The sequence below is a fragment of the Ranitomeya variabilis genome, chromosome 7 (assembly GCF_051348905.1).
Source record: "Ranitomeya variabilis isolate aRanVar5 chromosome 7, aRanVar5.hap1, whole genome shotgun sequence".
NCBI lineage: Eukaryota > Metazoa > Chordata > Amphibia > Anura > Dendrobatidae > Ranitomeya > Ranitomeya variabilis.
The window spans coordinates 25,005,208-25,030,447 of NC_135238.1; the positions used below are offsets into that span (position 1 = coordinate 25,005,208).

General features: G+C 42.7%; 1 protein-coding gene across 2 annotated transcripts in view; it reads left to right on the top strand.

Moving 5' to 3' along the window:
- Positions 1-10,353, top strand: part of SBK1 (SH3 domain binding kinase 1) — a 61,501-nt gene extending 51,148 nt beyond the window's left edge. For both annotated transcript variants that reach the window (XM_077274579.1, XM_077274581.1), the window contains exons 2-4: positions 6,554-6,756; positions 7,432-7,634; positions 8,071-10,353. In XM_077274579.1, coding sequence (XP_077130694.1) covers positions 6,554-6,756; positions 7,432-7,634; positions 8,071-8,850 — 1,186 coding nt within the window. In that variant the 3' untranslated portion in view covers positions 8,851-10,353. The remainder of the gene's footprint in view (positions 1-6,553; positions 6,757-7,431; positions 7,635-8,070) is intronic.
- The last annotated feature ends 14,887 nt before the right edge of the window (positions 10,354-25,240 follow it).

The window sequence follows — 25,240 nt, forward strand, 5'->3', positions numbered from 1 at the left end:
TCTCGTTTCTCACTCAGCACAATAAACCTCGCTTCTTGTCCTTTCTTGGGGTACCGCCGCTATCTCGTGCAGGCACGGTCCCGTAACGTTCTTCTGTTCGCTAGGCCTCTGTCAGGATCCCACCCCTGACAGGGACCCCCCTGAATCTTCCCCTGCAACACCCTCTGCCACAGGATGTTGCCTGGTTCCAACCCAGTCAGCTTCTGTCTAACTTCCTATCTAACCCCCAGTTTTACCAGATTGTGAGGAGTGGCCTAATACATAGCACCCTTAGCTCCCCCTGGAGGCCAGACTGTGAAGTGTATTGGTGTCTGTGATACCTGGTCAGGTGAACTCCTTCACTGCCATCAGACGTACCATAGCCCCCCTTAGCGGCGGAGCATCAGTACTGCAACGACCAGGACTCTGGGGCGCTGCAAAAGGAGTAGCCGCCGAGTAGTCTTTGAACGTCTCTGTCATTGCCCATACCAATGCGAGGAACTTAAACTTGAAGGAACTGTAGTTCTCTGAATTTCGCTCTGTTGGACTGAGGGAACGAATCACATAGGCAGAACCTTCTCCATAACCATCTTGGACTTGTGCAAGAACAGCACCGTCCTTTCTTGCTAGCATCAGTATAAAGGTGAAACGGACAGTTGCAGTCAGGATATGCCAGGATAGGAGCCTCTGTCAACATTTTCTTCAGTTGATTGAAGGAGACATCTAGTTCTTTAGTCCAGGCGATCAATTGACTCTTTCTTGTCTGGTGTGCAGAATAACCTCTCAACAGCTCTTGCAGGAGTGCAGCAATCAGGGTGAAATGTTTGATGAAGTGGTGGTAGTGTCCTGCAAATCCCAAGAAACTTCTGACTTCTCGTACAGTTGTAAGGACAGGCCACTTCTGGACAGCGGCGATCTTTTCAGGTTCTGGAACTCCTTCTTTAGCACTCACAATGTGGCCTAGATACTGCACTCAGGGTTTCAATAGGTGGCACTTGGAGGCCTTGACTTTCAGACCATAACTAGTGAAAGTCTTGAAAACATCTGACAGGTGATCAAGGTGTTCTTCAGATGTTCTGAAAAAGACAATTGCATCATCCAGATAAATTTGGACCATCTCAAAGTTCTTCTGACCTAGGCAGTATTCTATTAGCCTTTAGAAAGTTCCTGGGGGATTGCACAGTCCAAATGGCCTAAAATTGTATTCAAACATGCCCATAGGTGTTGTGAAGGACGTTTTCTCTTGGTCTTCTGGGGCTACAGGTAATTGCCAATACCCGCTGGTCAGGCCTAATGTTGAGAAGAATGTAGCTGACTTTAAGGCTGTGAAGTATTCCTCAATACATCGCATGGGATAGGCATCTTTGTGGGTGACACTATTCAGCTTTCCATAGTCCACAAAGAGACGGACGTTCCGTCCCTCTTCCTCACAAGGACAAGTGGTGCCGCCCAGGGACTGTGAATGTCTCTAATAACATTTTTGTTTTTCGTGTGCTGGATTAATTTTTTCACTGGCTGGTATATCAATGGAGGGATGGGCCGGTGTCTTTCCTGGATAGGTGAGTGTGAACCAGTGGGGATGGTGTGCTTGATGATTTTCACTCTACCAAAGCCATGGAATTTTTACTGAAGGCTAGATGGTGTTCTTTTACGACCTTCAGAATGTCACTCTTTTACTTGTCTAGGGTGTTCTGATCTACCACATGAATCTCTTTCCACCATGGGTTTTCAGAAATTTTCATGAGACTAACCTCTGTCGAGGCACCTTGATGGCAGTTCAGTACCTGTTGACTCGGGACATTCTGGAAGGACACTCACAGTTTGGCGACAGCATGGTAAATTCTCAACTTCACATGTTGATCACTGAGATTCAGCAAACAAATAGGGCTCTCCCTCAGGTTACTGTAGCTAGACTCCATAGAACCAGAACAGACACTTCACCATTCAGCAGGATTGATTCCACCAGGACATCATAGTTTTGACCTCCCGGTCCTATTCATGCTTTGAATGAGATCAGTGTCTCAGTACCTGCGGGTAAAAAGATAGAACGTCTACTCACCACCAGGGTCATACCGATGGTCCCATATGGGCCAGCAAATGTTTGGTACCCATGCAGTAGGCAGATGGTCTTCTGGATCACTTATCTTTCTTTGCATGGAGCCAGAGTCATTTCATGCTTCAAGGCATCCAGCATCTCTTGCAGGCAGTTTTGCAAAAGGTTCATACCTAGGACAACAGGGGGAAATCCATAATCCTGGACATCAACAACAATTAGGCCCTGTCTCGGGAAATCTACTTGGCTGATTTTTACTGTAAGTTCCCAATAACCTTGCTGGGGAACAGCTTGTCCTTTGCTGGCAATAACCTTTATGGAGGCTTCTGGAAAGTGTAGTAACTGGTCAGAATTCCAGTAGCGTTCATAGGAAGAAGCTTGAATGGTGGTCACTTTCAAGCCTGTGTCAAGCAAAGCTAAGAAAGGAATTCCATCAATTTCAATGGTGATTACTGGACATTTGTCATTGTATCTAGAGGCCCATTTTGGATAGTATAGACCTAGACGATCTTCTCCCCAGGGTTCGTCCTCTCCCTCGGGGCATTCCAGTATAACTGTTGGCATTCCCCTGAGGTGTGCCCACTTCTCCTGCACTTCCTGCAGATAGGCCTCCCTTGAGTGTCAACCTGATCTGTGGGCAGTCTTCCTGGATTGCCATAGCGAATGTCTCTCGAACCATAACGCCATCGGTCTGTGTGGAACCAGGAGTCTTCAGGTTGCCGATACTGCTGCTGCTTTAAATCCTTTAGCTCCTCACACAGCACTGCTGGACTCTTGGTGTGTTCCACAACTTGCTTGCGCAGCTCTCCTGTAGCATCACGGGCTTGAACTGGAGTATAGTTGGAAACAGTCTCTTTGATGCCAGTTGGTGGTGCAATTTCAGGTCTAGGGAAAACACTGACTTGGTTCTTAGGGTGGTGCAAGTAGGAACTTGGCTGGGACGTGCTTCTACTCCCAGGACTCTGATGGCCATCTCCTTGAAGTCTTAAGAATGAGCTGTCTGGGTTTCTGTAAGGACAGTATTCTCAGATGAGTCTCTATAGACTCTGTCCTTGCCCCCTTACAAACTGGTTCCTTAGGGCAATATCTGCATTTGTTACTTGATGAGGGTCCATCTGACGTATTTGCAAGCAGTGCTTCTCGCAAGCTAAGGGCAAAATCTCTGAGTGACTCATCAAGCTGCTGTTTTCTGCCAAAGAACCGCATTTTTAATTCTGGGACTGTTCTCTTATCAAAGGTGGCACTCAGTCTCTCAAAGATTTGTTCAACAGTTCTTTTCTCAGTATGGGGCCAGCGCCAGGCCTTCACCTCCCTTAGAGTTGCTCCACTCAATTGCCCAATTAATATTTCTACCTCCTGCTCTGTGTACAGTGGATAAAGTCTAAACATAGCCTGCATCTTTTCTCTGAAGTCTCTTAGTTCCTGGGCACCCCTTTAACATCTTGGGAGCCACGGTGCTCCAAAATAATACTGTATAGTTAGAGGCATTGTGTGGGCCGTGCTGGAAGCTCCACTATGGCTGGGTAGGTCGCACTCTTTATCCTCAGACATGTTGTACAGTGTATTATTATCAGGTGCTGATAAAGTTTGCTTACCCTTTTCCACGGTTGCGGCTATTATCAGGTTTCCTTCTGCTGCAGGAATCACTGCAATCTCGTAGCTGTGGATAATGGAGGGTACTTGCTTTGCGCAGTTCTGTGTTGCGAGGGGGACTGTATATTAGGCGGGACTTCTTCTTTGGCGCACTTTCCTACAATTGGCTGAGGCACGATGAAGAAGGCGGGGCTTGCTTCTGGTGCTGCGCTTGTCCTCCCTGTGGCCATTAACACTTTACAGTTCACTATGGCAGGGGAAACAAATAGAAGAAAATAAAGTTTGTGACTCCAGGGTGCACTTAATTAACCTCTGTTCCTGGTAGTGTGATGTGATGTGGTGCACTCCAAATAGTCCAGAAAACAGGGAGGCCAGAGGGGCTGATGATAACTTTTACTTGTTGCACAAATACACAAGTACATCCATATATAACAGAGATTCAATTCCAATGCAGCAATCACAGTTACTTTCCAGTATAGTAATGCAGTAATGTGAAAATTGTGCAAACATAATGGGGTAGCTGTTAGCCCTACTACATCTTATAGGCACATACACTACAACTTTGGGGCATTACATGTGTATGCGCTACACAAATACTGTATATAAATATATATTGGATACATATAACTGTACACTATACATACAAGCACACATACATACATATACTACTGTACATTCATATATATACTGTATATAGGTATAGACATAGCTACTGTACAGGTATGCAGTACACATATATACAGAGCATTAATAAATACTTTACACACATATACACTGTACACAATACATAAACACATTCATATACTGTATACATATTTCCTGTACATGTATACTATACACTTTTATACAGTATAGAAATTTATACTGGGCGCATATATATATATATATATATATATATATATATATATATATATACACATATACACTGTACACTATACATACGTATATTCATATATAGTACACACATACATACACACGTTGCTATATATTGTACACACATACAGTACATATACACATATACTTGTATACTGTACACACATATCCATAAGTACTGTACACACATACACACGTTGCTATATACTGTACACACATACATACACAGTCATATATAATGTACACACATATATATTTTGTATATAACTATACCTGTACATATTTCCTGTACAGGGACGTACACTGTACACATATACAGTATATAAATGTATGCTGAACACACATATACAGGTGCTTCTCAGAAAATTAATTAATTAATTTTTTGACGATATTCTAATTTTGTGAGAAGCACCTGTATATACATACACTCTGCTAACATGCAGACATTCATATATGCTGTATACACATACATATACTGTATATACATGTGAACTCTACACACATATGTAAACATCTACTGTACACACTTATGTATATATCATATATAAATGTATACATAGATATCTACTGTACACTTCTATACACTGTGCATATAAAGTCCACAAGCTCTTCGCATTTTTGTCAAAAGGTGCCCAAATGCACAATATAGATGTCAGAATTTTGTGATAATATTCATAAAAATACAAAATCTAATAAAAGGGATAATAATTTTCTTCAGTATGAGAATTTTTAATGGCAGCAATGAAGCGGAATATATATCCCAGCAGTATTATATGCTCAGGAATATGACTCCGGCCCGATCAATATTCGGTAATAGGTTCAGCTCACAAAATGGCCGCCTCCTGCATGTGCATATGGCAGAGTGGAGCCTACACTAAATGCATCGCTGTTCTGGGTGCATTGAATATTCTATATAGGCTTCATCAATAACTTAGTGTTTCTGTGCCAGTGACATCAGACATGACTGATAAAAAGACTGAGTGTACTCAGAGACTGAACATCGATGGGACACAGGGGAATCATTATATATTAACTATATGACAGGAATATTGACAGGACTCCGAGTTTATACACTCACCTCCTTCCGCTTAAATCCTTTCTATTCTCTAGTCTTCCTTTCTAACACCATTAAAAATACACATACTGCCTCCACAAACGTAGGCAGCCATTTTGTAGATTTCCTCATTTCATAAGATTCCTGAGAAGAAATTTTAAATTGTTGTCAACATGTAAGGCTACTTTCACACTTCCGTCTGCTGGCGGGTGTTGTAATGCGTTGTGTGACGTATCGATGGACGTCGTGAAAATAGTGAAAAACGGGTGTAACGCATCCAGTGTTTTGACAGATGCTTTGTTTGTGTTGTTGCCTGAATTTCAATGGAGAAATTTCCAGAGAGAGAGAGAAACCAGTCAGCAAATCTACAAATTGGCACAAACTCCAATCTTGGTCATCCAACATGGGGCAAAAATGCTGGGAAGTGCGGTATATTTTATTATCTTCCTCAAAAGCAACAACTCGAGTATTTCTTCTGTTTCAAACCCGGCTCGTTATAATTTAGGTACTTGATTGATCTTGTGGGGTTTCCATCAAGGTGAAAAGTTTATTAGGACATTGACTGACTACGAACCTTGATGTCAGCACCAGCCGCGGATCTCCTTGCCTGAGCTCACTAGACTTATAGGCATAAACGATGCTGTTGAGTTCGGGTCGGGGGACCCGCAGGTGGTCCACACATTGCAATCCGTGAACATCAGAGATCGGCTTCACGTATACAATTGGGCAAACTTGGGCTTCTCGAAAGTCAATTGAGGTCCTTTTATTTACTTTTTCCCTACAGTTTTACACTGTATAATTTTGGTAAAATTTGTGTGTGGTGGATCGATATGATGCGAAATTGGCATTTTTATTGACTAAGAATTTTCGTGAAACTCATAATTTGTGTATAATATATGCTACACTTCCAACTTGATATGCAATTATTTCATACATTCTTTCCATACAGTTGGTCGAACTCTGTATGTTCTGGTTCTAACTTAGTATTTTTTTTCTCGTAGTGTGAGCATGAGTGCTGGGTCGGTGGATCAAGAACCGTCCCGGAAGCTAGGCTGCTGTGGTGTACCTGTGATCACGGAAGACATGCAGGCGTTAGCAATCCGCAGCCTGTCCGGAGGCGAAGTGCAGAAGCACTATGAATTGATTCGAGAACTGGGGAAGGGGACATATGGCAGGGTGGAGCTGGTGTCCCATAAGAGCACAGGTAAGACCAGGAAAATGTAAGAGGTCATACACCCTTAGATTGCATGATATCCAAGTATTCCCCGTAAAGATAGAGGGAAGGGGACTTGTTAAAATCCCACTTTAGTTCCTACTTCCTGGTGTCCAGATGATTGGTTTCTTCTCAATCCCTCATATAGAAGGGTATGGCATCTTATTCTGCCAAGACAGCAGATGTGCATGTTCAAGGCTTTGCCATATTGTCACGTGGTCCAAAGCAGGGAGTGCAGAGACCCTAGAGGTCCCAAAGGCGTCTCTATCCCAGACAGGAGACAAATGGTTATATATTTCAATCCTGGATATGTTGTTATAAGGGAAGCCTAAAAAGCAAATGTCCCGGATGTATTTTGCTTCATGGACCAAACAGTCCTTGTGCTTGTAATGTAACCAAGAGCCTAATAATGGTAGGTAGAGACAGGTTTGCTTATAAGGGGGCCAGTGTAGATTGTCAAGACCAGATCACGTTAGGTGGAGACCACCAGAGGTTCCCTCTCCAAAAACAGTGTCCTATAGGACATGGCTAACCTTACCTAGCCATTGTAATTAGATATTATCTTTGACATATTCCACCCAAAGCATCAGGATCTGAAATGCCCCGACATCTACAGATATAAAGTAGACACTCTGATACATTTAAGACCCATGTTCTCCATTTTAGGTAACAAGATGGCTCTGAAATTTGTGAACAAGAACAAGACGAAACTGAAGAGTTTCCTACGGGAGTTCAGTGTAACCAGCGCTCTATCCTGCAGTCCGTTTATTATCCGAGCATTTCATGTGCTCTTCCAGACAGAGGACTGCTATGTCTTTGCTCAAGAATATGCACCAGCTGGAGACCTCTTTGATATTATTCCACCACAGGTGAGATGAATTTCCTACTTGGCGAGTCTGGATGCATGAGTGCCTTTAGAAGGACATTTCTGAATAATAGGCTGTGCATACCTGAATTGTACTTGAATATGTTCATGGTCCGTGAGTCATGGGTTCATGAGTCATTCGGCAGAATAGAGTACGTTGACTTGTCCTTTGTCTATTTATTGAGCTTCTTAGCTCTTTGTGCTATTCTTTAACCTGTATTTGTCTTGATATTGGTATGTGACTTTATATTTTGGTTCTGTTTTGATCCTTTGGGTTAAGTATTGGTCCACTCTTTTATGCAGAAGACACCCACATATGTGCGTTGGTTCATGTTCAGGCTAGTTATATAATTTAGTATACGTTAGGCTCTAGATTTTTTGTTTCATGTGGTTTATTGTTATTGTTCTTAGTAGCTATCATTCTTTCTACTTCTTTCCAGGTGGGTCTTCCGGAAGACATGGTGAAACGATGTGTTCAACAACTGGGACTAGCTCTAGATTTTATGCACAGTAAAAGCCTAGTTCATCGTGACATTAAGCCAGAAAATGTTCTCCTCTTCGATCGGGAGTGTCGGCGAGTTAAGCTAGCAGACTTTGGTATGACCCGTAAAGTGGGCTGCCGTGTTAAAAGAGTGAGCGGCACAATCCCATATACAGCCCCGGAAGTATGCCAAGCGGGACGGTCCGAAGGCTTTCCAGTAGAGACAAGCTTGGATGTCTGGGCTTTTGGGGTACTTATCTTCTGTGTACTCACTGGCAACTTTCCTTGGGAGTCGGCATCACCAGGAGATGCCTTCTTTGAGGAGTTTGTTCACTGGCAGAAGGGTCGTCTACCTGGTCTTCCTTCTCAGTGGCGCCGCTTCTCGGACAATGCTCTACGAATGTTCCAACGCCTTCTTTCCTTAGAGTCAGAAAAGAGGAGCCCAGTCAAGGAGGTCTTCTTCTACATCAAGTATGACTTACTATCGGAAGCTCGACGTAGACCTTCTTACCGCTCTCGCAAGCAAACAGGAGAAAAGTTACCACCCGTGCCCCAACGTCATGAGAATCCCACTCCTCTCAAGAGGACAATACTTACTGAGGGAGGTTCCTCACCTCGTGTTCCTCACTCTCTGCCAGATCCTAGCCAGCCACCTTCTGGCACTGGCAGGACAGATGGACGTCAAGACAAGAATAAAACTCAAATGCTACTGGCAACTGCCATTGAGATTTGTGTGTAACATGGACGGACCACCCAGTTGGATTCTACTCCATTGGGAACTGATGTCATTCTCTCCAGTAACGGTCACCTCCTGGTTTAAGAAGTAAAGCAGGATAGACCTCTTAGCATTTTTTTTTGATCATGAGCCTACAAGCAAAAAATAAAGAATAAAAAGGTGAGAGAACACTCATTGAAAGGAAGGATGGACGTTTCTGGATAATTTCCATGTGTAATTGGATAAATAAGCCTTTTGATCAAGGATTGTTAGGGTTGGTGACTAATTGCTGCTTTTGCTTTGGTGTGAAGGACTTATATGTGAGACTGATATAAGACAGGCAGTGTTCACACAAGTGTCTCCTGTCATACTCTACAACCAAACCCTACCCTTCCCCCCAAAAAAAGATGAAACAGCACAGGCAGGGCGAGTGCAATCTTCTTACATACCCAGAAGTCCAGTTTCTTTATACTGTACGCCTGACTGACTGATACTATCCTACATGGTTCCATATGACAAAAAAATACACCACGGCCTAAGAAAATTGGTACGAAGGTAACTATGGAAATCTGTAACCTTAGCAACCAGTCTAGCCTTTTTGTTGTTTTTTTCTTCTGTAAACAATATGGTTGCTCTCGGTTACAGCTCTCTATTAATGGTTGCCTTAGCGCCACCTTTATGGCTGATCAACCCACCAAACTAATAAGGGCTTGCATTATAACTCATCCCGAGGCTTAATGGCTGCCGTACCAGGGTAATCTCTTAAAGGGTAAATACTCCTTACTCCACATTTTACATTGGACTTTGTTTTAATCTTTGTGTTTTTATTTTTTGTGGTTTTTTTTTTTTTTTGTTTTTTTAACCAGATGCCATTGTAATTGTGAGCAACCATACTTCCACCATATTGCCATTAATGGGCTTTGTAGCCAATGGATGTCCAGAAGAGCCACAAAGGATGTCAGGTCTATTTTTATTGGCCATCGTAGAGCCAGCTCATAGAATTAATTGTGAAAGTGGCACTTATCAGCTCCGGCAGTTTCCATGGAAACGTAGAACCTGCCATAACCTTTGGAGAACTATAGAACGTTCCGCTCGGAATTTGTTGAAGGTGTTTATTTAATTCAGGTCTATCAATCGTTAACACATCATTCCTTTATGTGATCATTTTTGGCATCATCAGATATTTTTGTTAACACCTATCATGACTGATGACATCTCCCTTCCCCCCACTCGGTAACGATGCCCTGGAGTCTGCCCGTCCCACTCATCATCTACCAGAAGACTGGCTGAATGCACATATAGCAATACATTGCCTTGACAGTTATTCTGCCACAGAGGGTCATCGAGGGAGGACATTTTCTCCTGATCCCCCCTCCAAAAAAACAAACAAAAAACTGCCTATGCAGAATACATGTAGCAGATCTTTTACTGTTTAGTCATTTTCTTGTCTTTTGTTGGGTATTTGCATCGTCTGGAAAGGCTGGTACTATAACACGGTTTATCTAATGGCATTCGACATCTGCAAAAACAACGAATGCCGGCGTCCATTTTGTGTGTGAAGAAAACAGTTGATTCTAGGACCTACATCATTATCAAATTGACCAACAAAATGACTTCTAACTTCCCACTATTGGGATCCCATATCCATCATCGGCTTACACCAAGTAATATTCCAACTAAAACGGGCGCCAGATTGAGTGTACCGTATTCTATCATTCCATTATGGGAGTTACAAAATGGAGATCAAGTACGATAACGTTCAACCTCCTACATGATCCCCTTTGGGTATCAAGATGTGGCCATTAAGAACACAACCATAACTTTAATGTAAACTGAACTAATGGGTCGTACATGTACGTGTTTCATCCATCTTTAGATCATGTGACAAAGTAAAATTCCCTCCTTATGTCATGAACTGGCGGCCATATTCGCCAAGTGCTCCCTCACTATCTACAACAATGGTTTCCAAGCCTCCTCTGTCTCTCCGAGGACTTGGCCACAGTCAATACAAATCATATCAAGGGCTACAGCTAAAACAGCCGAAGTGCTAACCTAAAACCAGTGGCCATTACCAAAAAAAAAAAATCATCATATTGACACAAAATGGCTGCCATCGGAGCTAGCTCCTTCTCTCGAGACATCGAAGTTTTCGAGAAAGATAATCATTTTTAGGTGTCTATAAAACTGTCGAATACGTGTTTACGTATTTGGAAACAAGCAGTCAGAGCACAATAATGGGCCCCCCGTGTAAAAGAGAGAAAGAAATGGCCTTGTTTTCGCCCATAGCATCCAATCATATCTCTATTTTAATTTACGTTAAAGAATAATAAAATGTTATTTTATTGGTTGACCAGAACAGCCAATCAGAGCCCACGTGTCATTTTTCCAGTCCAGTTTTTACAATGAAAGCTAAATTCTGATTGGTTGCTATGAGAAGTCTATTTTTTTTTAGTCTTGGCAACCATGTCTAATTTTTCAAACGTAGTTTAGGAATTGATATCTGAGCTCTAATTGGTTGCTATGGGCAATAAACAAGACTTTTTTTTCCCACTAAATCTAGTTTTGATATGAGACCTCAATCTTCTTTTTGTCTTTCCCCGGGTTTAGGGCCTAGATATAAGTCACACATTTTTTTCAAGTTCCCCCCGTTGAGTGAGACGCTGTATATTCCTCCGACTCTGAGTGGTATAGACGACTTAAGTAGCATATTTCCCTATTTGCCTTAGACGTCTTCAATGTTCACAATATTAGTGCAATAATGTAGATAAGGTGATAATTGATAAACTTTTTATCTTGCGTGTAGGGTATTTCTGATTCAAGGCTAGGGCTAGCTTAGTAAAGTTACCTCAGTTTAGCTGACCTGTGAATAATATATATATATATAGATACCGTATATAGATATGTATAGATGTAGAAAAGCATATTCCTATATGTGGACTTTTCGTTTTAATGTGAATATAACGCCTTTTGTTCCACGTACCTCTACTACTCTCTAAGCCTATGTCTAAGCAAATCATTGTCAGAGCACCTACGAAACATTCTTCAAACCCAATAAATGGGCTTTTTGGTTTCCAAAAGCCTAAAAACCCTACGAAAACATTAGAAGTTAAAGGAGTTCCCCCCTACTTGCTGAAAAGGTCCTTCGATTATCACAAAGTCTGTGAGACCCCATCCTAATCTGTGATGAAACTAGATAGCAAAGCTAGGTTCATACGAAGGTTTTTGAGGAGGATCTGCCCCAAAATCTACATCCAAAACCACTTCAAATGCTCTTTGAGTACATTTTTATGCTGATTTTAAGGCAGATCCAATTCAAAATCTACAAAAAAAACAAAACCCTACGCGTGAACGGATATGTGCAATCAGATTATTTCTTCTCCAAAATCTTCTTAAAAAATGCTATGGGAAATCCAAAATGGGATGTCCTCACAGTTTTGTAGTTTCTGGTCTAAAAACTCAGCAAAAGACTTTACTGTTCTTACGAGGAGTACTTTGAGCTATTTTTTTTTCTGCTGAGATTTTGAAAAATGCACATCACTTCTTTGAAGCAGATTTTCAAGAAAAACTTTCCAAACTAAGCATTATGTAATCGAACACTTCAGTAAAAAAAATCATCTAAAATTTTTCAAAAATACTTAAGAAAAAAAACTCCCTAAAAAAGGCGAGTTTCCTAAAGAGCTTTCTGCTTAAAAAAATTGTTTTTAAACTCCTCCAAAACTCTAGTGTGAACCCATCAGGATGGCCAGAGACTCCTTTGAGGCTTACGCCCAAATCTCCGCAAAACGGGATTCTGGTGTATGTTCCAAGGGGGTCATTTATTAACTAGATTGATACAGACGGAGACAAAGTAGGCTCTGTCGTGCATCATTTTTGGCCATGTATGCCTATCGGAGGTGGGCAGCAAGATGTGGTCGACGTCGACCATGCATATAACTTCTTTTCCGACAGCTTGAGAGACGTGCTAGAATTATTTTGCAAGATTTGGCCTTTTCAGTGGCGTTTCAATAGAGACTGAAGTGCTGTGCAAAAACACCACTTCAGATGCATGACCCTACGTGTGTCTTCTTAGGAAACCCTCCACGCACTGTCCTCCGGGTCTTTAATTTATCTCTCTATCCTCTCTCTTAAGAAAACTTAATAATACAGTAGAATGCATTATAAATAAGATACTTAACTTGTGCCCTGGGGAACGTAGTCATTAAAGAATAACCGCACGTCCACTAACAGTTTGTAATGGCCGCACTGTTTTACTGAGCGAGGACGGAAATTTTATTCAGCATTTCCTATTACCGTATGTATAATCAGATCCACTAATAGGATTATGTATATGTCCAAATAAAATAGGTGCGGGGCAAAATGTGACATATAAAGAGCGGTAGATGCAACAAAGAAGAAATTAGCAAAATTTGCTTTTTTTTTTTTCATTTCTTCGAACGGGGCAAAGAGAGGTCGTCGAGGACCGTGGAACATAACGTGTCTCCTTTTGTTGATTTGTGAAGTCTGTCCTTGTGTTGAAAGTGTCTTTCCGTGTTCCTGCACTGCAAATGAGGGAGGAGCAATTAGCAAATGAACGATATTAATAAATCATGCCCTCAGAAATGTATTCATTGTACTGAAATCCTCACCTGCGGACTCTGGAAATCATACGTACCGTGCCGGCGGTGCAGAGAAAAATTTATAAAATGTGCGTGTATTTTTATTTTTTATTCTTTTCCTGGTAGACAATAAATTAAAATACTGACAATAATAAAATTTGAGTTTTTTGCATCATTTATAATGGAGGTAAACAATCGGATCTTGGAGAAAAGAACCAAACCCTGATGGGTCCCATCTTCTTGCTGAGTGGCAAGAATCGATATAGGATTTATATCTCTAGAAGAACGACATTGGTTAACAGGAGGTTAGAGCCCCCCATACACTTTAGATCAGAGGTGTCAAACTGCATTCCTCAAGGGCCGCCAACAGTTCATGTTTTCAGGATTTCCCTAGCATTCCACTAGGTGCTGGAATCATTCTGTGCAGGTGATTAAATTATCACCTGTGCAATACAAGGAAATCATGAAAACATGACCTGTTGGCGGCCCTCGAGGAATGCAGTTTGACACCTCTGCTTTAGGTAGTTGTTGGTGAAACAATTGCTCGGCTGATTGTTTGGCCAGCAGCTTTCTCACCTGACTCTCCGATACACAGGAACGCTCTTCAAGTCATCTCTAATGGTGGCTCATCTCCACCATGCCAGATTCTTATCTACACGACCATGATCTGTCAGGGGAGCATCAAGGGTCCCCATAAATTTTAGCCTGTCAGTTAAGAATTGTCCCAAGGTTCAAGTAAATTGCACATAGGATCTTCTGTTCCATATACTAAATATTGGAACCATGACGGGGGGCTCAATTATATCTTTGCTGTGGAACTCCTTCTTCAATGGTTCCATACATGACTGTTTCTGCATCTCCACCTTCAGTGGTCAGTGAGTTATTTCCGTCTCAGTCATGAAAGGATGAGATGGGAACAACCCTTTTAAATTATATAATTAGTTTTTTCACACCCTTGAAGACTCTTGTGTTCTTTGTAGGAGTGGTAATTCAGGTTGTCTTCCATTTCTGAAATGTCAAACTAATCAATCCAACGTCTTGATGGTTGGTCTTTTTTTGGTGTTTTTTGGTGGAGAAGTCAGATTTTAATAAGATCAATTTATCACTTACCCCCCCAATTTAGAATAATATTGGGCAGATTGGCCAAAAGTTTGATCAATTGAATGCAAACCATATTATTCAACTCTCCAAAATGTCTGTGTTACACAAAGCGGGCAAACTAGGTGAGGTGGATTCTCTAAGCCAGGGTCTGTGGTGGGCACACCGCCATGGTTGTCAGTGCAGTAGGCAGGTATTGAAGGCAAGAAACAGATAGCAGAGTTATTGGACTCAAACTAAAATTCTTAAAGGGGACATGGAAGATGCATGCGGACAGGAGACTTCCTGGAAATCGCAGGTGGACACCTAGAGGCAAACTGAAAAGTCTTCTAGAGGACTTGGAAGATGCAAGCAGACAGAAGATGTCCTGGAAGCTGCAGGTAGAGATGTAGAAGCAAATAAAGTCTCAAACGGGTCCTGGTCGCCGCAAGCAAATAGGAGACATCCTGGAAGCGACAGACGGAAATATAGAGGCAAACTGAAAGTCTTAAAGGTCTCTTGGAAGCTGAAAGCAGACAGGAGACATCCTGGTAGGCGTAAGAGAGGCAAACTGATAGTCTTAAAGGGGTTCTGAAAGCCGCAAGCAGACAGTAGATGTCCTGGAAGCCGCAGACGGACACATAGAGGCTAACGAAAAGTCTTAAAACAATACCAGGACACAGGGGTGTGTCTTGGGAGGCCTTTTATAGGCCTAGAAAATACAACAAATGGGAACACGCTGGGCTACGTGCAAAGCCCAATGGGGAGCACAAGAAAGTCTAATGGACAGGGGTAACAATCTGAGAGAAAGACTCAAGGTAACAGGGGAGACTAAATTGACTTTCAGATGAGTTGGTTAGTACTCCATGAGCTACACAATTTTCAGGTTGGCAGTTCTTCACCTCGACATCGAGCCCTGGTATCCAGAAGCACATACAAGGAGCAGGAACAAGACGTGGATGAGGTGTGGCCATAGGAGCAGGTATGATCAGTGGAGAAACGGCGTGCCTTCGCCCTATTATGCCATTTGGCAATTTGTAAAATTTGACCTCACCTTACCTCCTGTACTGGGGTGGTCACAGAACATTCTCTCTGCTTTATAACAGACTGTCTCTCCTTACTTAACAGCCTTGTTTTAGACCCTTTGCAGAGCAATTGAAAATATTGGCCACCATTACAGTTTCAGCCTCTTTCTAAACAGAAGCGAGAGTTACTGCATGCACCCAACGCTGTATAAGAAGGTCGCATGGCTGTATGCGCTAGTCTCTTGCCAGCCATATGAATAACACATTTTCTATATTCGCGCAGCTTATAGTCTTACACAGTGAAATGTCCTATATTTAACAACCGGATTAACACATGAAAATCTCTGGAACATAAAGCTGAAGAAAAAAAACCTGGGTGATAATGACAGAGCGGATATTCCTCTTTTTACTCCAAATACGACATTTATAGATTCCAGAAAGAAGGTTTTGTTGAACCTATACATAATAATCATAAACAATAATATACACTAACCATATATGCGGATCGACCACTTTATGACACGTATCGGCCCATTCGCCTTTGGAGTTCGCCTGTGGGGAAATTAGACCCGCGACCCGCCATCACGGCACAAAATCAAGAGGTTAGTTTTAGTTTCAATCCACTTTTGAACGATAAAATTGAGCGATCTGAGTGACTTCCATCTCAGTATAAGAGGGTTGGAAAAGTGTTTGTTTTCTCTCTTACCGGTTGCAGCGCCAAGCTCTTGTGCCAGACCGCCCCCACTAATATTGTGCCTTGTTTTCCTGTAATGCTATGTTGGCTTTATCCCATGTTGGGTAAATTGCCTGTTTTTCAGCTATAATACATGTACTGTATATACATAAGCACTTCGATGTTATTCTTCTGCAATATGTGTGTGTGTGGTTGTGTTTTGGGAGTCCATATATTGGGATGTCGATGTGGAGTGATTGACGTGATTTGCAGGGAGGGTAAACGGCTGGTGTGAACAAGTTGGTGGTCTTTGGTGACTGAAGAAGCTATGAGTTGTGCCTGTGCACATGAGAATTGCGTTGCATTTGTAGAGAACACATGATATACTTCTGTATATTTTAGCTGGGTTTTCCTGCTGCCGGGGTCACTTACAGAGGGCACTTTTACAATCGATAGCTAAACTGTTGTCTACAATCCTTATACAAAAAGCTTGTGATGGTTACATTTGAAGGTATGAGGTGATGTCTTGGCTGAGGAGCAAAGAAGCTTTTCTGTAGATTTCCCAAGCAAAGAATACGGAACGATACCTGGCACTGTGAGATTAGAAAGTGTGGTGAAGTGAGACTGTAGGAGGGTTTGCAAGATTCCATGAGTAACCTAATAGAAAGTGAGATTCTGCCACTAGTGGACAAGTCAAGGTCACTTGTGTACTGCAGATTCTGAAGTGGAGAGGTGCCGCGTCTGAGGTGATAGGGAGATAATAATACTGTCTTATAGACCCCATGTAATACACTCATGAAGTATCCAAATATTCCACACAGCTAGAGCCAACATAATACTTGGACCCACTGTGCCGCCAAATAACTCACAGGAACACAGACAAACTACATTTGTGTGAAAAAGTGTTTGCCCCCTTCATGATTCCCTATTCTTTTGCATGTTTATACACTTAAATGTCTCAGGTCACAAGTAATCACAAAATGCAGTTAATAAGTAAAGGTGTTATTAAGGGAAAAAGAAATCCAAACCTACAGGGCTCTGTGTGAAAAAGTGATTGCCCCTTCCCACTTAAAACATAACGTAACTGTGGTTTATCACATCTTTGGGAAGCTGAGTTCACATTCCCTAGCCACACCAAGGTATGATTACTGCTACACCTGTTGTCAATCAAGAAATCACATAACTAGGACCTGCCTGACAAAGTGAAGTAGAGCAAAAGATCCTCAAAAACTAGACATCATGCCGCTATCCAAAGAAATTCTGGGACAAATGAGAAACAAAGTAATTGACATCTATCAGTCGTGAAAAGGTTCTAAAGCCTTTTCTAAAGCTTTGGGACTCCAATGAACCACAGTGAGAGACATTATCCACAAATTGTCAAAACAAGGAACAGTGGTGAACATTCCCAGAAGTGGTCGATGACCAAAATTACCCCAAGAGTGTAGTGAACACTCATCCAAAAGGTCACAAAAGACCCCACAACAACATGCAAAGAAATGCACGCCTGACTTGCCTCAATTAAGGTCAGTGTTCATAAGAAAGAGACTGGGCAAAAATGGCCTGCATGGCTGAGTTACAAGATGAAAACCACTGCTGAGCAATAAGAACATAAAGGCTAAATCTCAGCTTTGCCAGAAAACATCTTGATGATCCCCAAGACTTTTAGGAGAATACTCTGTGGACTGACAAGACAAAAGTTTAAGGTGTATGCTCCATTACATCTGGCGTAGAAGTAACACAGCATTTCAAAAAAGGAACATCATACCAACAGTAAAATATGGTGGTGGTAGTGTGATGATCTAGGGCTGTATTGCTGTTTCGGGACCTGGAGGACTTACTGTGGTAAATGGAACCATGAATTCTGCTATCTGCCACAAAATGCTGAAGGAGAATGTCCGGCCATCTGTTCATGACCTCACTCTGAAGCGCACTAGGGTTAGGCAGCAGTAGAATGATCCAAAACACACCAAGTCCACCTCTGAATGGTTTAAGAAAAACAAAATTAAGACTTTGGAGTGGCCTAGTCAGAGTCCTGACCTTAATCCAATTGAGATGCTGAGGCACGACTTTAAAAAGGCGGCTCATGCTCGGAAACCTACAATGTGGCTGAATTACAACAATTCTGCCGGGCTGAGTGGGCCAAAATTCCTCCAGAGTGTGGTAAAAGACTCATTGCCGGTTATCGCAAACATATGATTGCAGTTGTTGCTGCTAAGGGCGGCCCAACCAGGTATTGATTTAGAGGGCAATCACTTTTTCACACAGGGCCCTGTAGGTTTGGATTTCTTTTTCCCTTAGTAATAAAGACCTTCATTTCTAAACTGTGATTACTTTGTTATCTTTTTTTTTAATATGTACATTTGTTTGGTGATCTGATACATTTAAGTGTGACAAATATGAAAAAGAATAGTAGATCAGGAAACACTTTTGCACACAACTGTATACTATACTAAAGGGAACACAAGATACGGGAATAACTTCAACAGGTTAGGGATGGGGGACTTGGCAACACACAGTTGCACACACCAACACCACTAAGAATAATTATAAGGGTTGCTCAGGCACCTCTGTATTGGGGAGGGTGCCATCTATACAAGATGCCTCCCAGCGCCGCACAGTGTGACATGCACAGAAAAAGAGGAGATTCACGAGGACGCTGCTTCGTCCGGGGCGGTCAGTATGCTGGTGTCCCCACATGGAGAAAGGAGGGGAACCATGCGGGAAGCCGGGCACGGACATTACAATAATACTGCCTCATATAGCCCACTTAATACCATCATATAGTATCCAAATAGAAACCCACATAATACTGCAATTCCTCAATAATACCACCATATAGTATCCAAGTGCTACATAATACTGCCATATAGTGCCATAATATTGCCCCATATAACCGATAAAATACCATCACATAGTATCCAAATAGGAGCCCACATAATACTGTAAATCCTCAATAATACCACCATATACTGTACCACTAAATAATACCACCATATAGTATCTACACACAAAACTGCTATATAGTACCGTAATACTGCTTCATATAGGCCACAAAATACTACCATATAGTATCCAAAAAGGAACTTGCATAGTACTGCAATTCCTCAATAATACTAACATACGCCATTAAATAATACCACCATATAGTATCCAAATGCAAAATAATACTGCTATATGGTGCCATAATACTGTTTAGCCCAGCTTAGTGATATAATTGGAATTGTGGCTCGTTCCAGTTAATCCAGCCAAACCAATGGGGACTATGGGACTGATAAGCAGATAAAACCCCTTAGATGCCGTGGTGAATAACGACCGAGGCATCTAAGCAGTTAGACAATGGCGGAAGCCCGATGGGGTATTTAATGGCAGCTAGAGGCCCCTGCGTGAGGAAACCTTCGCTATGGTGCCCCCAGGAGAAAGCAGCCATGTTTTTTTTTATAATCCTGGACAACCCCTTTAACGTTAATAACTCCACTATACAGTAATTACATTCCGTATATATTTATACTACTCTCGTTTTCTCCATGATGGCACGCTCGGTATATCGCTCGCTCGCTCGCTCCCCGCCTATGTATACGTTACCCCCATGTGTGCGCTCGTGTTCCTCTGCTTGTCAGGGATGGCCCTTAGTGTTATACCTCCGCTATATCTAGACCATACAGCGCGGGCTCTCATGGTTACCACGGCAACCGCATCAGATAACCATCCACATGAAAGAAGCTCGCGGAGCGCGTCCCTTGTTAGAGCTACACAGGGAGCCGAGGATACAGCACCGAGCCCCCCCTACACGGCGCACGGCTTTGTTACCTAGAATACCAGGGAATAAAGAGGCAGATCGGGGGCTTGTCGCAGAAACCACAGCCCCAGAATCCCCAGTCTGTATGTGGGTCACTTATTTTTTAAAGGGATTTTCTAAATTCATATTGTAAGTCCCAGAGACTCCCAGGAGTTGACCTGCGACAGTTCTTGAGGAAACCTTTTGTTTCACCCCCAAGGGTGCGTCCTCAGGGGCAACCTGTGGGGAGAGCATGTCCTGGACCACCAGGGACTAACAGTAAGACCCTTTCATTAGTTAATCATTGTATGATGGTATTGTGTGAACATCGGATGTATATGACAGCGCCATGTGGCCACTATATAGCAGTTTTGTTTGGAAACTGGTATATTCGGAGTATTATATGTCAGCACTATTTAGGTACTGGATGGCATTAACGTAACGGTATATATATATATATATATATATATGCTGGCCCGTTAACTGTTCCTGTGTGTGACCAGAACAGCTCACCAGTTTTCCTCCTCTGCAGACTATCTTTTATTTTCAATTATCTCTGAGCTTGTGGGAAGAAAGTAGTTGTTATAAAGGATTCCTGCTCTCCTGTCTCTTTGTAGCACATGTTCAGCAGAAGCAGCATAAGGTGGGCATTATACAGCAGTATTGAGCAGTGTAGCTGTAAATCCAGCTCTGGGGGTGAAGTGAGATAAAACACTTACTAGAAAGCAGCAGCACCATTTGTGTGTGTCTCTCTCCAGGTTTTCACTTTGATCCCCGCTCCTCCTGTAATAGGCTGCTGTAATCTGACCCCTTGTTTTTAGTAAGACAGTTTTTTTGTGTGAAAAATTATAAAAAAAATTATGAATTCAGTGGCAGAGTCTATCTGTTTCATAAGGGAGGAAAGAAGCACATTTTTTCAGATATATTAAAAAGATATATATGTTAAAATCTGCCTTACTAATAACAAGGGATCAGATTACAGCAGGAGGGAGGATCAAAGTGAAAACCTGCAAAGAGGCACACGCAAATGGTGCTGCTGCTGCTTTCTGGTAAGTGTTTTATCTCACTTCACCCCCCAGAGCTGGATTGACAGCTACACTGCTCAATACTGCTATATAATGCCCACCCCATGCTGCTGAATATGTGCTACAAGGAGGCAGGAGAGCAGGAATCCATTATGACAACTAGTTTCTTCCCACTAGCTCAGAGATAATTGAAAATTAAAGATAGTCTGCAGAGGAGGAAAACTGGTGAGCAGTTCTGGCCACACACGGGAATAGTTGACGAGCGGGGGGGTCCTGGGTGTCGCACTTCCACCGATCAGACATTGATGACCTATCCTAAGCATAGACCGTCGATGTTAAAGTCCCGGACAACCCCTTTAAACCTTGGTGGTCTACCGTAGCTAATACATGGAAGAGGTCTGCCCCTTAGTAAAATGTCAAAATAATACCGCCATATAGTGCGTATGAGATAGTATCATGCAAAGTGCAAACTATAAAGGCGGCATCTAGAACTCTCGTACATCCTGCTCCTCTGTAGACTATTAGGTCCCTTTGTGGATCATCGCTTGTGCAGCCCCTGGTGGAGATGGAGGAAGGCGATGGTAACAGCAAACGAGAAGGTTATGTATTACTGCTGTTTTTTTTTTAAAGGGGTTGGCCGAGATTAGAAAAACACATCTTTCTTCCAAAAACAGCGCCACACCTGTTTGTATGTGGTATTGCAGCTCAGTTGCATTCACTTTAATTGAGCTGCAATACCTGACACAACCAATGGGACAGATGTGGCGCTGTTTTTTTTTTGGGAAAAAAAGCTGATTTGCTTTTAAAATTGTGGAAAACCCCTTTAAGAATAAAATACGTATCTGGGGTCAAAATATCCTGACTTTTTAATATTAATGATACATATGGTGGTACTTTAGTAGATGGAGCTTTCCACTTAATGCATGGTGAATATGGATTTTATTACAGACTCGTCCTCGTACACCACGTGGTCACACAGATCCGCTATATGGAGGTCGTCAGGAAATCCCCCCCACCGCCTCAGTATAGGGGGTCCTACGGAGTAATACAGGATTTGGAACAGTTTGGTCCTAGCATGAGCGAATCTGCTCCATCTGTTGCTGCATTTCTTCATCGGAGATTATGTAAGAAGTGAAGGACGGCTTCTGAGATTATCCGCCTGAGATTTAGCGGATGAAATGTTTTCTGCAGCCGATTGAGAAAACTTTTTAGAATTGGGGGGACTTTTCCAGGAGCCCCCCGACTGCAGTCGCTCAGGGACCCCATTTTCTAATTACCGCCAAGAGCAAACTAAAACCAGCCAGTATTACTTACGGTAGTAATGTAGTAAAGTATTACATGGGCTCTTTAAGGGAATGTTATTTGGACACAATACAGCGGTATTATATGAGCTGTGTATGGCAGTATTATTTTGGCCATATTTACATACTTTTCTGGGACAATCTTACTTGCAGCGCACAAAACATTTCACCATTTTTTATATAAACACAGATCACACCCCGATCTCAAGTTACACCCCATTTTTGACAATTCGTTCCTGTACCCCTGTGTGTCTAGATGCTAGTGCTTAGCTTGTTGGGAGAGCGATCCCTAGAGCAGGGGTCCCCAACTCCAGTCCTCAAGGCCCACCAACAGGTCATGTTTTCAGGATCTCCTTAGTCTTGCCCAGGTGATAATTGCATCACCTGTGCAATACAAAGGAAATCCTGAAAACATGATCTGTTGGTGGGCCTTGAGGACTGGAGTTGGGGAGCACTGCCCTAGAGGGATACATTTTACTGCTCAACTTTTCCAGGAATCCAAGAGGTCTCCCATTTTTACTGGAGATTCCTGAATGCTCTGGTAGAGTTGACCAGTATAATCTTGGCTCAGTATGGCGGTAGTAAGTGTACTGAATTTATGGAAAAAAACTGTAAACAATGGGAAGTGGGTGTCCTCTGTTTGTAGGAAGAGTCCTACAAACAAGGGGGCCTGTCTCACCTTGATAAGAAAGCCTCCTAGTATTTGCAAATAGGAAATACAGTGTTGTTGCACTATTTGAAGACCATCCAATAAGGGAGGACAATATCCAATAAGGGAGGGCATAAGATCCAATAAGGGAGGGCATAAGATCCCATAGGGAGGGTATAGAATCTAAAGGTTAGGGAATAGGATCCAATAAGGGAATCCACAGAATCTAATAGGAGAAAGCATAGAATCCAATAGGGGAGGGCATAGGATACAATAAGGGAGGGCACAGGATCCAATAGGAGAGGGCGTAGAATCCAATGGTGGGGGCGTAAGAGACAATAGGGGAGGGCATGGGATCCAATAGGTAAGGGCATAGGATTCAATAGGGGAGGGCAGAAAATCCAACAGGGGAGAAAATAGGATCCAATAAGAGAGGGCTTGATATCCTATAAGGGACGCATAAGATCCAATAGAGGAGGTCATAGAATCCAATAAGGGAGGGAATAGGATCCAATAAGGGAGGGCACAGAATCCAATAGGAGAAAGCATAGAATCCAATAGGGGAGGGCATAGGATACAATAAGGGAGGGCACAGGATCCAATAGGAGAGGGCGTAGAATCCAATGGTGGGGGCGTAAGAGACAATAGGGGAGGGCATAGGATCCAATAGGTAAGGGCATAGGATTCAATAGGGGAGGGCAGAAAATCCAACAGGGGAGAAAATAGGATCCAATAAGAGAGGGCTTGAGATCCTATAAGGGACGCATAAGATCCAATAGAGGAGGTCATAGAATCCAATAAGGGAGGGAATAGGATCCAATAAGGGAGGGCACAGAATCCAATAGGAGAAAGCATAGAATCCAATAGGGGAGGGCATAGGATACAATAAGGGAGGGCATAGGATCCAATAGGGGAGGGACGTAGAATCCAAAAGAGGAGGGCATAAGACAATAGGGGAGGGCATAGGATCCAATAGGTAAGGGCATAGGATTCAATAGGGGAGGGCATAAAATCCAACAGGGGAGAAAATAGGATCCAATAAGAGAGGGCTTGAGATCCTATAAGGGACAGCATAAGATCCAATAGAGGAGGTCATATAATCCAATAAGGGAGGGAATAGGATCCAACTAGGGAGGGCACAGGATCCCATAGGGGATGACATAAGATCAAATAGGGGAGAGCATAGGATCCAATAGGGGAGGGCATAACATCCAATAGGGGAGGGGATATGATCCAATGAGGGGGGGCATATGATTATGATACAATAGTGAAGGGTATAAGATCCAATAATGGAGGGCATAGGAGGCTATAAAGTGGGGCATATGATCCAATAGGGGAGGACATAAGATCCAGTAGTGGAGGGCACATGATCCAATAAAGGAGGGCATACGAGCACCATGACATATGTTATTTGCACTGGTAGACAGCATTGTTTCAGTGTGTATCTAGATATTACACAGCGTGGTGCCACATATGGCGGTATTGGCTGGTAGGTAACTGCACAAATGAGGACCACAGATCCTGACTGATTAGGGTGTCATACATTATCTCTACTCACATGGAAACGACAGGCACTGATATAAAGAGGGGGCGCACCGAGGGCATGGATGTGGCACAGAGAGGGGTGGGCTGGCACTGTCTTCTTCTTCGAGTGCAAACATTGCAGTTGGCAGGACGGTGCCTGTGTGGGAGAGGACCACACTGCTGCCGCCCCTTCTGTACCTGTTCTGTACAGAGGAGAATCTGGCAGGGCAGTCCGCGTGGGAGCTTGGCACTGCTGCTGCCCGCGCCATACCTGCTATGTGATCAGAGGGTTCTGTTCATTCTGGGGAAAGGATTTCATTCTGTCTGATAATCTGGATTCGCAGTTTCCATCATCAGTCTGGTGATTTATAGATTATAATCGGATAGCGGTAGCCCCATCGTTAAGAGCTGAGGAGCAACATGACCCAGATTTTGGGGGTCATTAGGGTGAAGTGTGACACTGCAGCAGCCGGAGGGGATCCACTGGATCAGATGTGGTTACATCTCTATGATTGGCCTTTTTTTGTGGCGTGGACCTGTCTTAGTGTCTCCTAACTGCAATGATTCTGGAGCGTGTTTGTCGCGTCCCTCTGTTATTCCTCCTGGAAATGTACTGTGTAAATACATTGATAACTGGAATATAAGGCCCCATACACACTAGCTGATATTAGACAATTTTTTTTCATTGCCCCCAAAACTCATCACAGATCACTATAAATGATTCCAAAACGTTTGCCGGTTGAAATGATCAGCTGGCCATCGTTTTTTAT